The following is a 16,628-nucleotide window of genomic DNA, read 5'->3' as shown; positions in this document are numbered from 1 at the left end:
GGGGCTGCCACAAAGAAAGGGGGACAATGTATTTTCCAAAGAAGCAGAAGGCAAACAAGAAGCAATGGATGGAAACTGAACAGAAAGAAGCAACCTAAAACTAAGGAGAAACTTCCTGACAGTAAGAACAATTAACCAGTGGAACTGCCTGTCTACAGAAGTTCTGGGTGCTCAATCACTGGAAGTTTTTGAGAAAAGACTGGACAGCCATTTCTCTGAAATGGTATAGGATTCACCCCAAGGTCCCTTCTAAGTATTATTCTGACACCTTTCCCAGGATTTCTACTCAGAGTTTGGCATCCTCAGTTTTCTTGCCAGACCTGGGGGTTGGACTAGAAGACCTCCAAGGTCCCTTTCAACTCTTGCTAAACACATGTGTATTTTATGCTCTGGACTATTGACATTGAATGCATGTAAACCCTGAAAAATATGTGGTAGCCCTGGGCAAAAGAAAGGCAGAAAAATCACCCTAGGTGTAGGTACAGTGTAAAATATTGGCACATGATAAATAATGGAACAATTAAAAATAATAGCACAGAGTTTTATCTCTCTCTCTCTTCCTATTTTTTCTTTCTTTGTCTACCTTCTTCTTTCTTTCTTTCTCTTTCTTTCTTTCTTTCTTTCTTTCTTTCTTTCTTTCTTTCTTTTTTTTTCTTTCTTTCTTCCTTTCTTTCTTATACACACACACACACACACACACACACACACACACACACACAGAGCACTTAACAAGCATTTTGGAAGCACTCCTTTAAATTTCTCCAAAGCTTGAGTGGATTCCCCCACCCCCTCTGTCAGACCGCACTCCTTCTCACTCCAGCACTTTAACTCACAAGGGGAAAGCCATACTTGCAGCGTCCATGGGGAATCCTTGGAGAAGTTTTTAAAAGACCTGCTTCCAAAATGCATTTCTTTTACATTGCAAAAGTGCTCCAAGGCTCGATTCACTCCCACCCTCTCTATCAGACCGCACTCTTTCTCACTCCAGGCACTTTAATTCACATGGGGAAAGCGATACTTGCAGCATCCATGCCTTTCTTCCTTTTTCCCGGGGAGAAAGAGGACGTGTGGAATGGAAAGCTAGGAGAGCGATCGCAAGTGAGCAACCGGGCGACTGGGTTGGGGGCATGGCCAGCAGGGATTGCCACCGGTTCAGTGACCCATGCCAAATAACCGCTACCAGTTCTCCCGAATAGGTGCGAACCGGTCGAATAGTACCTCTGGTCACCAAACTATAAAAAAGATGTTGGGACTCTAGAAAGAGTGCAGAGAAGAACAACCAGGATGATTGGGGGCCTGGAGACTAAAACATATAAGGAACTCAACATGGCTAGTCTAGTGAAGAGAAGGACCAGGGGAGATATGATAGGAGTGTTCCAATATTTGAGGGACTGCCACAGAGAGGAAGGGGTCAAGCTATTCTGCAAAGCACCTCAAGGCCAGACAAGGAATAATGGATAGAAACTGAACAAGGAGAGATTCAACCTGGAAATAAGGAGAAATTTTCTGACAGTGAGAACAATCCACCAATGGAACAGCTTGCCTTGAAAAGTTGTGGGAGCTTCATCACTGAAGGCTTTTAAAAGGAGACTGGACTGCCATCTGTCAGAAGTGGTGTCAGGTCTCCTGCTTGGGTGGGGGGGTTGGACTAGATGACCTACAAGGTACCATCCAACTCTATTAATCTTCCTCACCATGTCACACACACACAAAAACCTCATCAAGATTAGCTCTAAACATATAATTTGCATTCATACTTATGTATAAGCATGGATGAAACTTTTTTTAAAAAGCAAATAGAAACTATAAAAAAAATAGATTATACTTACTTCTTCCATGGAGTTCTCATTCGTGATGTTCTTCCAATCATCGGACTCTTCAGTCTTTATCCAAGCAATGCAACCCAACTGCCAAGCCATGTTCTTGAGCAGACTTGCTCCAATTCCAAAGATATATTCTCGAAGAATTCTCTTCCTTAGAGGTATTGTATCAAGCACCAAAGAATCCAAGTTCCTCTTGATGGCCGGCATGGCTTTTTTCACATATTTTTGAAGACCTCTCACCTGCAGCACTGAAGGCTGACTTTTCACCTGGAGTGCAACATTCATCCTGAGATGTTCCCAGCCCATAATATGAAGCAGACCGTTCCCAGCTAAAGCTAATTCTGGTCTAACAAGCTTCACTTTTTCTTCCACTGGAGAATTTTCTCTCAAATATTTCTTAATAGATTCTTCTACTTGAATGACCTTAGGACAGAAACCCACCAGGATCACCCGACCAGGTGCCACGTGATGAATGGCTACTTCATTATGAGTTCCCAGACTTAGCTTAAGTAGCAGCAACTTCCATTCTGAAACCTCAGTAGCCCACTTCAAATCCTCTGCAATCACCATAGCCCTTTCACACACTAGGTTCATGAGGATCTCTTCAGCTTCTTTCATTTTGCCCAAGTCTAGGCCAACAATCTGGACACCCTGAGAGAGCTCCAAAACAACTGGGATGCTGCTCTCTAGGAAGAAGTGCTGGTAGAACACTTTGCCCCAATGTGCCCTGACAAACTGCAACTGGAAATCAGAGAAAGGGACTGGTAGAACCTGGAAGCTGTTCAAGAGCTCCTTAAGACGCCTCTCTACTTCCTTGACTGTCCTACGGGATCCCCCAAATCTGATAGTTGCTGGAGTCTTAGCAGTAATTTCAAGCTTTATCATAAGATTGGACTGGAAAACCTCCTGAAGTACAACATCTTTGGCAATAGTATACCGGAGTACTGGTTCAGCTGTGCACTCCCAGTTCACCAGTTCCCTTTGAAAGGCCTCGTGGGCGAGATATTGCAAGAAGCAATTGATCTCATCTGACAGGCCTACAAGCCAAATTTGATCAAGGATGTAGATCCTGAGGGATTCAAATCTATTTTTAAGTTTTAGGTGGTCAAACAAGACTTTTAGAATCTCTGTTCTTGTCTCATGATGTAGCACATACTTCTTCCGCACAAACTCAAAAGATTTTTCTAAGCCAAGCAGCTGCACAGACTGATCAATGGCCTGGAATACCAACAGTTTCCTATCCATGTCTATCTGGATGTTGTAACCAGCCTTCTTCAATTGCACTTGAAATTCACTGAAGGCATTTAAGTTTTCTTCCAGGTACCAGAGGAAAAGTGGTTCTTCTGAATGACATAAACCCACCGGCTCTGAAAGAAAGATGGAGGTCATGAAGATTAGGCCAGGATGCTACTATGATCTGATTTTCTTCTCAATTTCCCTGCTCCCTTATTGAAATACTTAAAGAGAAAATACCTTTTACAAGGAATCAGGGAAGGAGGAAAAACTGAAGTTTAGTTTATTATTATTATTATTATTATTATTATTATTATTATTATTATTATTATTATTATTATTAATTAATTGATTTATCAATCACTTACAAGATAATAGGAATAAGTATAAACATGAGTAAGAATACAGGAAATAAGTATGAATAAATAGGGACAATAGGACAGGCACGGTAGGCATGATTGCGCACTTATGCACACCCCTTACAGACCTCTTAGGAAGGGGGTGAGGTCAGTAGAGGTTAGTTTAAGGTTAAAGGAGTTGTAGAGAATAAACCCAGTCTGGATTAATTCCCCTATCTATGGCCAACTATAAGTGGATATAGATACACTAACTATGACTATAGATACACTAAAAGTGTATCTCCTCAATCCCATCTTCAAATCTAAAGCTATGTTGTGACTGTTTAATTCTGCTATCAAGTTCACTTCAGTTGGCTACGTACAGGTAGTCTTCAACTTACAATCACATTTGGGACCAGGATTTTTGTGGTTAAGCAAAGCAGCTATTAAGTGAATCCTGCACGATTTTTGATCTTTTTTTTTTGCCTTGGTTACATGTATCACTGAAGTTAAGCGAATGGCACAGTCATTGAACAAATCTGGCTTTCCCCATTTATTTCTTTTGTCTGAAACTGGCTGTGAAGGTCACAAATGACAATGAGGTGACTCCAGAATTCTGCAACCATATGGAATGGAAATAATGGAAATGGGAATGGGAATAAAATAGAGCAGAACAAGAAAGGAAATAGGATATGATAAGAAAGGATAGGATAGCATGGAAGGGGAGGGGAGGAGAAGGGGAGAGGAGAAGAGAGGAGAAAAGAAGACAGGACAAGAAAGGATAGAATAGGATAGGACAGGACAGAATAAGAAAGAGGATGGGATGGGACGGCATGGCATGGGAGGGGAGGGGAGCGGAGGAAAGGTGATGGGGAAATGAGAGGAATGGAGAGAAGGGAACAGGACAAGACAGCATAGGACAGAACAGAATAGTTGAGTTGGAAGGGACCTGGGAGGTCTTCTAGTCCAACCCCCTTCTCAGGCAGGAAACCCTATACCAAATAGTTGTCCAATCTCTTAAAAACCTCCAATGTTGGAGTACCAACAACTTTCGGAGGCAAGTTGTTCTACTGATTAATTGTTCTAATTTTCAGGAAATTTTTTCTTACTTCCAGTTTGCCAATTGCCAAGCACCTCAATTTTTATCAGTGATTGTAGGGACGATGATCATAAATGTGAGGACCAATTGTAAGCCACTTTTTCAGTACCACTGTGACTTCACATGGTCGCTAAATGGATGGTTGTAAGTCAAGGACCACCTGTACATCCAAACTTGTTAAGCAAATCATATTCATTTCAAACCATGGACCACAGAGCCGTATATGGTATCATCTGCAGAATTCTTCAGGGTGATGTTAACCAAGCAGTGTTCCTAAGGTTTGTTTCAGATTTGTTTATTATTTTAATTTGGGGGATCTGAAAATACTTTGCCAATGATGTAGGCAAACTTGATTTATGCATGTTTCTTTCTTTCTCAGACATTTCAGTTGGGCACAAGTCAGCATAAATAAGAGCAAGTCACTGATATCCCTTCCCCTCTCCCATCAACTAAAAACTAGTGTGCCTATGCTGCTATCTAGTGGATAATTTTGCTAATAATTTATAATTTACTTTATATAGTTTCAAAGGTGCTTTTTCAAGAGACAACTGGACTTTTTTTTTTTGAAGATGTTTCATTTCTCATCCAAGAAGCGTCATCAACTCAAAGGAAAACCAGAAAGTCCAGTTGCCTCTTGAAAAAGCACCTTCAGGACAACCTTGACCTGGTTGACTGAGAATCCCCATAGATACTGTATAGTTAGTTCTTTTACTTATTTGTAAATTTGCCGCCTATCTCCCCATGGGACTATTGTAGGCAGGCTTATGATAAGGAAGAAACAGAACAGAGGTAACATAATAGAATAATAAAATAAATAAAGGAACCCAACAAGAATAAATACATCAATATGACACCATACTAACTTGATTAATTTTAATCTTGGCTATTTTAGGTAGTTTAGCATGCTGTGCAACCCAGCCTGTTCAGTGTATTCATGACTATTATAAATCCAGAAAAGTTGAGATAATAATCAGGTTAATCATATTGCGCACACTATTTAAGTCACGCCCACATTTTTTGGTAGTTGGAGAACTAAAGAATAGCTTTGTCCATTGCATGTCATTTCCTTAGCATATAATGATAACTATCATGTAGCACAATTGGAACTGGGCTTGTACAGGACGAGTCACATAAGTCTGATTAATAAATGTATGGAGTAAGAGCAACTACATTTCCAGACATCTGTGTGTTGTGTGTCTCATTGATGCAGCAATGAGAATTGCAGGGTCTTACCTGCAGCAAAGGAGAGAGCCTTTTCTATCTGTTAAGACAAAAAGACATTTCATTTGGACATGTTAAATGAAAAATAAGATATCCTAGAGTTGGCACATTTACATTCTTTCTATTTAAAAATGGGATCATTACTTTATAAAACTTATATGCTACCCTTCTCGCAGTACAGAGTGACTGATATCCAGAAATTAAGCATTCTGTTGCCTGCTTTAATTTCTGCATGTCCTTGTGTCATTCAGGTTGTATTGTTCAGTCATGAAGCTTAAAAGAAATGCATCTATTATAGAATTAGCTTATTGAGGTATTCCCAGGAAAATATTGTAACATGCACAATAAATGTGCAGAAAATCATCACAGATCAGTCTTCCCATCCTTTACAATCCCAGATCTATGGACTTGCTGAGAATTCTGAGCTTTAAAGTCCAGGCACCTAAAGGGTGCAATCTGGATATCATTTCCTTCTTCATCTGAGAATCCACGTGGATATAAATGTAGTCCTCTACTTATGACCATAAATGAGCTCAAAAATTCAGTTGCTAAGCCAGAATCCTGTTAAGTGAATTTTGTCCCATTTTACACTCTTTTTTGCCACAGTTGTTAAGTGAATCACTGCAGTTGTTCAGTTAGTGACACACTTGTTAAGTGGATCTGGCTTCTGCCATTGAATTGCCTATCAGAAGGTCACAAAAGGAGATCACATGACCTCTGGGATGCTGCAACGGTCATAAATATGAGTCAATTGCCAAGCATCTGAATTTTGTTCAGGTGATCATAGGGAGGCTGCCATGGTTAAAAGTGTGAAAATGGTCATAAGTTTTTCAGTTTATTGAGTGACCATTCAGAGTTACAATGGCATTTAAAAAGTGGTTTTTCAGTGCCATTGTAACTTTGTACAGTCACTAAATGAACTGTTGTAAGTTGAGGACTACTTGTGTAGACACACACATACTCTAGAACCACTTGATGCCCAAGATGGTTACCGGACATGGCAGAATGCATCCTGGAAGGGGCCTGATTTGCACCAGCTTCATCCAAGTATTGGGAAAGTTTTTCAAGAACCGATTCACTTCATCTATTAAAATTAGAATCCATTCCCACATCGCAGCTTGATCTGCATCTACTGGCTGGAAGATGGGAAACACAATGGATTCCAGGAAAGACCCATAGAAGATGCGGAGACAGCTTTGGACCATGTTTCGAATAACCTGCTGGGAAAGTAACATACATAAAATGATTAGGATGAACAACAAAGATGATTAGGGGACTTGAGACTAAAACATAAAAAGAACAGTTGCTGGAATTGGGTATGTCTAGTCTAATGAAGGACTAGGGGTGACATGATAGCAGTGCTTCAATATCTCAGCAGCTGCCACAAAGAAGAGGGAATCAAACTATTCTCCAAAACACCTTTGGATAGGACAAGAAGCGATGGGTGGAAACTAACCAAGGAGAGAAGCAACCTAGAAATAAGGAGAAACTTTCTGACAGTTAGAACAGTTAATCAGTGGAATAACTTCCTCCAGAAGTTGTGAATTCTCCAACACTGGAAGTTTTTAAGAAGAGGTTGGACAACCGTTTGTCTGTAGTGTAGGGATTTTTGCCTAAGCAGGGAGTTAGACTAGAAGACCTCCAAGGTCCCTTCCAACTTTGCATTTCCTCTATTCTATTCTATTCCTATTCTAAAAACTAAGCCAAGGATTTGCCACGGTTGCTAAGTGAATCAATGTAGTCATTAAGCCAATCTAGCTTCCTCCATTGACTTTGCTCATCAGAAACCAGCTGGGAAGGTTGCAAGTGGCTATCAGATGACCTCAGGATGTTGCAATCATTGTAAATACACATTGGTTGCCAAGCGCAACCCCAAAATTTTGTTGATTCATCTGTGGATAGTTAATGGCAACCATATGACTTAATGGGTCAATGGAGTGTTAGTTTACTAAAACTTGGCTTCAAAATCCTGACTCATCCACATACACAATGCATGTATCTACATACAGTTAGTCCTAGACAAAAATTAGCATGCTCATGGGATGATTTCTGCGTGTTTATAACTTTTATTGTTTATCAATGTACAAAATATAATGAAAAATAAAAATAGGAAATTAAGGGAAGAAAAAAGAAAGGTGGAACGAAAATATGAGGTACGAGGGAAGAAAGAAAAAGGCATTGATTCTGATTCTTTTTAGCACAGTACAACATTACAACCTCCACTTTTTACTTTTCTGCATTAGTATGTAACTAGCCATATCTGTTACAACAAATACACCAAAGGATAGTTTCAACTGAATTACACTGCTCAAAAAAAAGGGAGCACAAAAATACGACATCCTAGATCTGAATGAATGAAATATTCTCATTAAATACTTCATTCATTACATAGTTGAATGTGCTGACAACAAAATCACACAAAAATTATCAATGGAAATCAAATTTAGCAACCCATGGAGGTCTGGATTTGGAGTTACACTCAAAATTAAAGTGGAAAAAAACACTACAAGCTGATCCAACTTTGATGTAATGTCCTTAAAACAAGTCAAAATGAGGCCTCCATGTGCCTGTATGACCTCCCTACAATACCTGGGCATGCTCCTGGTGAGGTGGCGGATAGTCTCCTGAGGGACCTCCTCCCACACCTGGACTAAAGCATCCTTCAACTCCTGGATAGTCTGTGGTGCAACGTGGCATTGGTGGATGGAATGAGACATGATGTCCCTGGTGTGCTCAATTGGATTCAGGTCTGGGGAACAGGTGGGCCAGTCCATAGCATCAATGCCTTTGTCTTGCAGGAACTGCTGACACACTCCAGCCACATGAGGTCTAGCATTGTCTTGCATTAGGAGGAACCCAGGGCCAACCGCACCAGCATATGGTCTCACAAGGGGTCTGAAGATCTCATCTTGGTACCTAATGGCAGTCAGGCTACCTCTGGCAAGCACATGAAGGGCTGTGCGGCCCCCTAAAGAAATGCCACCCCACACCATTACTGACCCACTGCCGAACCGGTCATGCTGGAGATGTTGCAGGCAGCAGAACATTCTCCATGGCGTCTCCAGACCCTGACATGTCTGTCACATGTGCTCAGTGTGAACCTGCTTTCATCTGTGAAGAGCAAAGGGCAACAGTCCCAAATTTGCCAATCTTGGTGTTCTCTGGCAAATGCCAAACGTCCTGCACGGTGTTGGGCTGTAAGCACAACCCCCACCTGTGGACATCGGGGCCCTCATACCACCCTCATGAAGTCTGTTTCTGACCGTTCGAGCAGCCACATGCACATTTGTGGCCCGCTGGAGGCCATTTTGCAGGGCTCTGGCAGTGCTCATCCTGTCCCTCCTTGTACAAAGGCGGAGGTAGCGGTTCAAAGGCTGAGTTATTGCCCTCCTACGGCCTCCTCCACGTCTGCTGATGTACTGGCCTGTCTCCTGGTAGTGCCTCCATGCTCTGGACACTACGCTGACAGACACAGCAAACCTTCTTGCCACAGCTCGCATTGATGTACCATCCTGGATGAGCTGCACTACCTTAGCCACTTGTGTGGGTTGTAGACTCCGTCTCATGCTACCACTAGAATGAAAGCTCTGCCAGCATTCAAAAGTGACCAAACCATCAGCCAGAAAGCATAGGAACTGAGAAGCGGTCTGTGGTTACCACCTGCAGAACCACTCCTTTATTGGGGATGTCTTGCTAACTGCCTATGCTTTCTACCTCTTGTCTATTCCATTTGCACAACAGCTTGTGAAATGGATTGTTAATCCGTGTTGCTACCTAAGTGGACAGTTTGATTTCACAGAAGTGTGATTGACTTGGAGTTATATTGTGTTGTTTAAGTGTTCCCTTTATTTTTTTTTGAGCAGTGTAGTTCCAGTACAGTTCAGTATACTATACACAACGCACATAGTACAGTACATAATACGCACATCTGCAAACAGTTAATCCCAGACAGAAATTAGGATGCATAGAGGATGGCTTTGATTGGATTAGTTCCTTCCTTTCAACCTAACTAGTAGTGTTAATGTGAGGAAAATGGTTACATATGACAACATAGGATGAAAATTTCTTAAAAGAATTAATAAAGAATGAAAAGTGAGGTCCTTGGTGCTCTCTAAGCTTGGTGGCTTTCTTGCAGACGTTTCATTATCCAACTAGGTGGCATCATCAGTGCTAGCATCGAACATCATCAGACCTAGCACTGGTGATGTTATCTAATTGGCTAATGTCTGCAAGGAAACCAAGCTCAGATAGCACCTAGGGACCTCACAAGTTCAACCCTGAGCTATAAATATTCTATCAGTAGAATGAAAAATAGAGGACAGTTATATAAGACCTGCCCAGATCTGGAAAACTTGAATAGCCATTTTCAAGAAGAACATCAGAAGAAAAATGAAAAGTAAAAAAGCTCACTATCAGAGATCAGAAAGAAAACAAAAATGTCTTTACAATATCTGAGGAAGGAAGGAGGAAGGGAAGAAAGGAAAGAAAGAAGGAAGGAGGGGGGGAAGGAAGGAGAGAGAAAGAAAGAGAAAGAAAGAGGAAGGAAGGAAAACACACAAAGACAGATATTGGGCATCAACATGATAACTTCTGTCCTATTTATCTTATGAGCTTCTTTAGGGAGGGAGGGAGGGAGGGAGGAAGATACGAATGTGGATAGGAAGGAAAAGATAGGAAGGAAGGAAGGAAGGAAGGAAGGAAGGAAGGAAGGAAGGAAGGAAAGAAAGAAAGAAAGAAAGAAAGAAAGAAAGAAAGAAAGAAAGAAAGAAAGAAAGAAAAGGCAAATATTGGGCATCAACATGATAGCTTCTGCCCTGTTTACCTTATGAGCTTCTTCAGGCTCCAACTGCAAATCATCAAGCCTTACTAGGTATATCATTCTGCAGCCAAGCTCCGGAAAGGTTGAGCCTGGCACCAAAAGAATACCCCCTGGATACAGGTCACGGCATTGGGGGATAGTCTCCAGAGCCTTCTGAGTGATGGCATGGATTCCTGAATCCCAGCCCAGCCCATCAGGATGCAGAGCAAGGGGTAGAACCACCACATCTACCTGTCCACAAAGAAAAAAGGTGCAAAGTCAATCAGATATTCAAGGTAAAAAGATATCCCAAAGGTGCTTTTTTCAAGAGGCAACTGGACTTTCTGGTTTTTCTTTGAAGACATTTCGTTCCTCATACAAGAAGCTTCTTCAGAGAGAAGAGAAGAAGCTTCAGTGAGCTGAAGTAGCTTCTTGGATGAGAAACGAAAGGTCTTCAAAGAAAAACCAGAAAGTCCAGTTGCCTCTTGAAAAAAGCACCTTTGGGACAATCATAGCCTGGATGACTGAGAATCTCCATAGACAAGGTAAAAAGATGCACACAGGAAAAAAAAAGCTGTACCTTATCTCCAAGACCACCCTCAGAGCTCAATTTCTGACTTATCCTGGGTGTTTTATGCTTTCACTTTTGTAAGCCCTTAGAACCGTGATGGAGAACCTATGGCACACGTGCCAGAAGTGGCATGTGACAGCTCACCCGGAAGAGGCCCACTGAGCATGTGCACGTGTCACCATCGCCCGACAACTGATTGTCAAGTATCTGGTGTGGGAGGGCAGCATACATTGCCTTCTGGGTGCTGGTACATGAGCATAAACTTATGAGTGCCCATGCAAGCATTGGCATGGGAGCCGAAAAAGATTTGCCACCACTGTCTTAGAACAAGGGTTTTCAAGTTTTGTATTGCCACGGTGATGACTGGGAAATGGGAGAAACCACTCACAGGAAAAAAAATAGCTTATGATTCCCATATGTTGTGCAAGTTTAAGACTTATGGACTTCAACTCCCAGAATTCCTGGGGGTGACATGACCAGAGGATAAATTCTGGGAGTTGAAATCCATAAGTCTTAAAGCTGTCAAGTTTGAAGACCCCTGCCTTAGCATCATGAGGCGGCATGTACACTTAATAAGCAACATCTGTTCCTCAGTTCAGAACTCCAACACAAGGAAAGTTTGGTCTTCTGTGTTGCCAGTTGCAACTCCTCCTCCAAAGTGCACTCTCCTCCATCATGTTAATATAGTAGGAGCACAGAATTATGCAAATGGAAGTTCCATAGGTTTTAAAAGTAGCCTGGAACCATAGCTGTTTTTTTCCCAATTCAAAAAATAAAAGTTTGGGGGCCTAACTCAGAACAGCACTGTGGAAGATTAAGCTCCTTAATTTTGACCAACTTGACGCTCTCATTTATGAGGCAGTTAGTAACTACCTCTTTGTTACTAACTGCTTCACAAATGAGACAGTTAGGCTGGTCAAGATTAATGAACTGAATCTTTCCTGATAGGGCTCCAAGTCGAGGCCCCAAGCTTTTACTTTTGAATCAGGAAAAAATAAATGATCTCAAGTGAAGGTTGCACTACAATTCCGCAATTAAAACATAACACCCTTAAGTTGTGGTTTGAATAGCTGTTGTTGCACAACATGAGAATTATACACTATTTTTTTCTGTGAGTGGTTTCTCCCACTTCCCAGTCATCACCTTGGCAACACAAAAGCTATTTACTTAAATTTTATCCTGCTACTATGATTGTAGGATGACTATTAAAGAAGCTATAAATCTCTAAATGAGGAACAGTCTGTAGGCCATTACTCATCAATTTCAAATCATCTGAAGAAAATACTGGTCTCCTGCTTGTCTAATCCTGCATCTACTTATTTATTTATTACACATACTTCTGTGCTGTCGTAATCAAAACGAGCATCAGGAAGGAGCTCCCAGAAAACTTGTCAAAAACCATGCAAGATTGTTCAAGTAAAACCTAGTGGAACTTTTTTTGTTGTTGTTTAACAATTGCAATAAACACACATCCTTTTCACATGTCCATGCTATTTTTCCCCCCATTTTCCTTCCTGTTCCTGCCCAATAAATTCAGGCAGTCCTTGACTTATGACCATAATTGAGCCCAAAATTTATATTGTTAAGCAAAACTGTTGAGCAAGTTCTGCCCCATTTATGACCTTTCTTGCCACAGTTGTTAAGTGAATTACTGAAGTTGTTAAGTTAGTAACACGGATATTAAGTGAATAGAGTAGAGTAGAGTAGAGTAGAGTAGAATAGAATATGGAACGGAATGGAATAGAATAGGGGAGGGGAGATAGAAGAGAAGTACAGTATGCTAGGCTAGGATATCATCTATATTAATACCTATACCCATACATATATTCCTCTATTTTGATTTATGAATCTAAAAATAGAATAGAACAGAAAAGAATTGAATTCTTTAAGTCACTTTTTTCAGTGGTGTTGTCACTTCAAAAGGGCACAAAAAGAATGTTTGTAAATGAAGGACTGCCTGTAACTGTTTTTTTTTTAAAAATAAAATAAAATAACAGATACTTACTTTTGTCGTTATATCAGGATTGGTCACTACCTCGATCTTAGTGGACTCTAAGGACAATAGCATGTTTCTTAACTTCTCTGAGTCATCCTTTCCAGAAGGCCAGTGCTTCTGACTTTCCTTGTAGAGTAGCTTAGCACCAAGCTCGTCTCTGGAGACCACATGAAGGCTTTTCAAGGGACCAATGGGGTGATTTTTCCTGAAAGCTTCCATTCCTAGAACTATGAACTCAGCCTCAGCTCTAGAGATTGTAGGGCCCAAGTAGGTGACAGTTACAGACTGGAACTCTTTGCCCCAGGCGGCTTCTAAAGCTAGTTTTATCATCCCAGCTGCTAGTTCTCTTGTGGGTGGGCATGAAAAGTGAATGTCCAGATTCGTATAAAGGGACCCTTCTGGGCTCCACACCCTCTGAGCAAGCACGGCGTTTCCACCGTCCAGACTACTACTGGTCCCTATCCTCACCATGGCATCTGCCCTGATGTGAGAAGCTTCTCCTTCCCAAAGGAAAAGATGGAATCCCTTATGGAGTTGGAAGAACCCAACCGCTTTGAGGTGTGGGAGATCCATGTGGTTGATTTGAATCTGGCAGCCTACAAAAATGAGCAATTTGCTTATAGCTTTTTTTGCTCTCAAAACCACCTCTGGGCAGCCAGTTAAAGAGATGGCTGACGAATTGCTTTGGGGGGCTCCCGAAACCTTGACTTTCCAAAGGGATGGAGAAAGGAGCCCCAGAAGTTGTTTCCACAGTTTTTGCTCTGCAGAAGTGATGAACAGAATCTCTGTTGTTCCAGAGGTTTCCCCGGTTGGTTTTTTGTATCTAGGCCTACTCATCTCTTCTTCATCAGAGACCTCCTGAAGTTCACCTCTTTGAACTGGACTTGATGGTCCCATGTTAAATTCTTCATTCATCATGGCCTTCCCCAGCAACTTAGCAGCTGCAAGAACCCTATTTGCTCAAAAAGTCCTCTTGATAAAATTACTCAAATACCAATTCACAGCTTACTTGGCCTGAGAAAGCAGGATTCATTTCATTTCATATCTGCCCAGTTGATTCCTGAAAGAGAATAACAGGTGAGAAATAGTCTTTAAAGGAAAGACACAAGGATTTATCAAAACCCACATTAAAAAGTCTACCTGGCCGGTGACACACAGGCAGTCCTTGACTTACGACCACAATGGAGCCCAAAACATCTGTTGATAAGCGAGACAGTTGCCAAGCAAGTTTGCAATCTTTCCTGCCATGGTTGTGAAGTGAATTAATTGCAGTTGTTAAGTAAGTAACACGGTTGATAAGTGAATCTGGCTTTTACTCAACCTCTGGCATGGCAACTCTCATAAATATGAGTCAGTTACTAAGTGTCTGAACTTTGGCCATGTAACCATGGGAATGGTGCAATGCAGAGGTGGTATTCAGCAGGTTCTGATCAGTTCTGGAGAACTGGTAGCAGAAATTTTGAGTAGTTTGGAGAACCAGCGAATGCTACCTCTGATTGGAGATTTTACAGTATCCTTCCCCTGCCACACCCACCAAGTTACGCCCAAAGAACCAGTAGTTAAAATAATTGAATTCCATCACTGGTGCAAGTGTGAAAAATGTCCCTAAGTCATTTTTTTTCAGTGCTGTTGTAAGTTCAAACAAATTGTTGTAAATTGAGGACTATCTGTACACTATTTTCCAGTCACAGGAAGCCAGATGTTGCCAGATTTTGATCTGTTAGGATAAAGAGGTTAGGCCACAGGCCTGTCAAACTTAACAGCCTGCCGGATGTGTCACATGCAGACCACGCCCACCCCAGCTCCACAAAGGCAAAAAACCCACATCATGATACGTCACGATATGTCACATGATGTGATCGAGTTTGACACCTGTGGATTAGGAGGGAAATAAAATAGGTGATAATTGCAAGCCAGGTCAGACAGATCTTCCCTTGGGTGGTGGAATGGAGTGTGCTGATTTTGGTCCTGCAAGCAGAGAGAAGAAAGTGTGTGCTGCTTAAAGAATGGATGCAAAACTTCTATCGTTTCAAGAACAGCCCCAGATTTTGTGAGGAACATCAATGACAGGCCTTTAAATAAGGGTGGGGTCCAAAGAACCATCTCTTGGGGGTGTAAAGAATTTGAAGAACAAAATGAATCTCTATGGAGATTCTCAGTCACCCAAATCATGGTTGTCTCAAAGGTGCCTTTTTCCAAAGAAAAAAAAACAAAAAGTCCAGCTGCCTCTTGAAAAAAAGAACCTTTGAGACAAAATGGATCCTTTAAGCACCAGAAAACTATAAAGCAACAATTTTGTTCCTTAAAATCCCCCAATGTACTAAAAATAATAGAATAACAGAGTTAGAAGGGACCTTGTAGGTTATCTAGTCAAACCTCTACAGGGGACCGTACACCATTTCTTACAAATGGCAGTCCAGTCTCTTCTTGAAAGTTTCCACTGATGAAGCTTCCACAACTTCTGAAGGCAAGCTGTTCCACTGGTTGATTGTTCTGTCAGAAAATTTCTCCTTATTTCTAAGTTGTATCTCTCCTTGGTCTGTTTCCATCGATTATTCCTTGTCTGGCCTTCAAGTACTTTGGAAAATACCTTGACCTCCCCCCTCCCATCTGTGGCAGCCCCTCAGATATTGGAGCGCTGCTATCATGTCTCCCCTGGTCCTTCTCTTCACTAGACTAGCCATGCCCAGTTCCTGCAACCGTTCATAGTATGTTTTAGCTTCCAGGCCCCTAATCATCCTGGTTACTATACACTGCACTCTTTCCAGAGTCTCAATGTCTTTTTTATATTGTGGTGATTAAAAGAAGCAAAAATGTTGGCTGCTCTGGAAAGATCTGGAAACCACTAAAAGGATGGTTTAAAAGGATGCTTTTAAATCCCCACCCCACCCCACCAACACCCAATCTTACAGGAAGATGAAAACATGCTTAAAGAAAGTCAGTGACAGCATGCATTTGGGGACAACAGTGCACAAAAGAGGTCCATTTATTGTTTTCTAATAGCTTCTTCTTCTGTTCCAATTTTAGTAGCTACAAGAAAGTGGGACAAAACTGGACTTGTAGATTTCATCCGACATCATCCTCTTGATTCCAATAACTCTGGTCCATTCATCAGGTTTTCCCAACTGGATAACGACCAAATATATCTTGACTACAGTTGCCATTTTTCTTAAGTGACAGCCTTTTGTATAATTTGGCTTTAAAGGACTGGAGCAGCATCTGATGGAAATTTTTCCTAGATTAATTCTAATTTGTTATTGTTCCCTATCTTTTTTCAGATTGCATAGATCTGTTTTATTGTTCACTTGCCTAGTCCTATCTCAACTGTTTGACCTTATTATCTTGTCCAATTTTATCTTTAAAATAACACAGTGAAATATGTTAGGAAAAAAAGCATCAGAGCAACCAAGATTATCTCATAGCTGCATAGAAATTCACACGTCAGAGATCTCGATTCCAGATTCAGATCTTACCCAAGGCATCCTATGAATTCAGTTCATCTATCACCTCAAGGCATGCTTTGTGAAAGCATCATACAGATAGTCCTTG

General features: G+C 41.2%; 1 protein-coding gene across 1 annotated transcript in view; it reads right to left on the bottom strand.

Annotated features, from left to right (window-relative positions):
- Nucleotides 1-16,628, bottom strand: part of LOC113449571 (uncharacterized) — a 60,446-nt gene that overhangs the window by 23,021 nt on the left and 20,797 nt on the right. The window contains exons 2-6 of the mRNA XM_087917244.1: nt 13,089-14,139; nt 10,537-10,764; nt 6,707-6,934; nt 5,727-5,754; nt 1,830-3,190 (exon numbers count right to left, since the gene is read on the bottom strand). Coding sequence (XP_087773370.1) covers nt 1,830-3,190; nt 5,727-5,754; nt 6,707-6,934; nt 10,537-10,764; nt 13,089-13,997 — 2,754 coding nt within the window. The 5' untranslated portion in view covers nt 13,998-14,139. The remainder of the gene's footprint in view (nt 1-1,829; nt 3,191-5,726; nt 5,755-6,706; nt 6,935-10,536; nt 10,765-13,088; nt 14,140-16,628) is intronic.

The sequence above is a fragment of the Pseudonaja textilis genome, chromosome Z (genome assembly GCF_049901715.1).
Source record: "Pseudonaja textilis isolate UNSWEBS1 chromosome Z, rPseTex1.2, whole genome shotgun sequence".
NCBI lineage: Eukaryota > Metazoa > Chordata > Lepidosauria > Squamata > Elapidae > Pseudonaja > Pseudonaja textilis.
The sequence above is the reverse complement of the archived record's forward strand: the minus strand, read 5'-3'. Positions and strand labels throughout refer to the sequence as shown.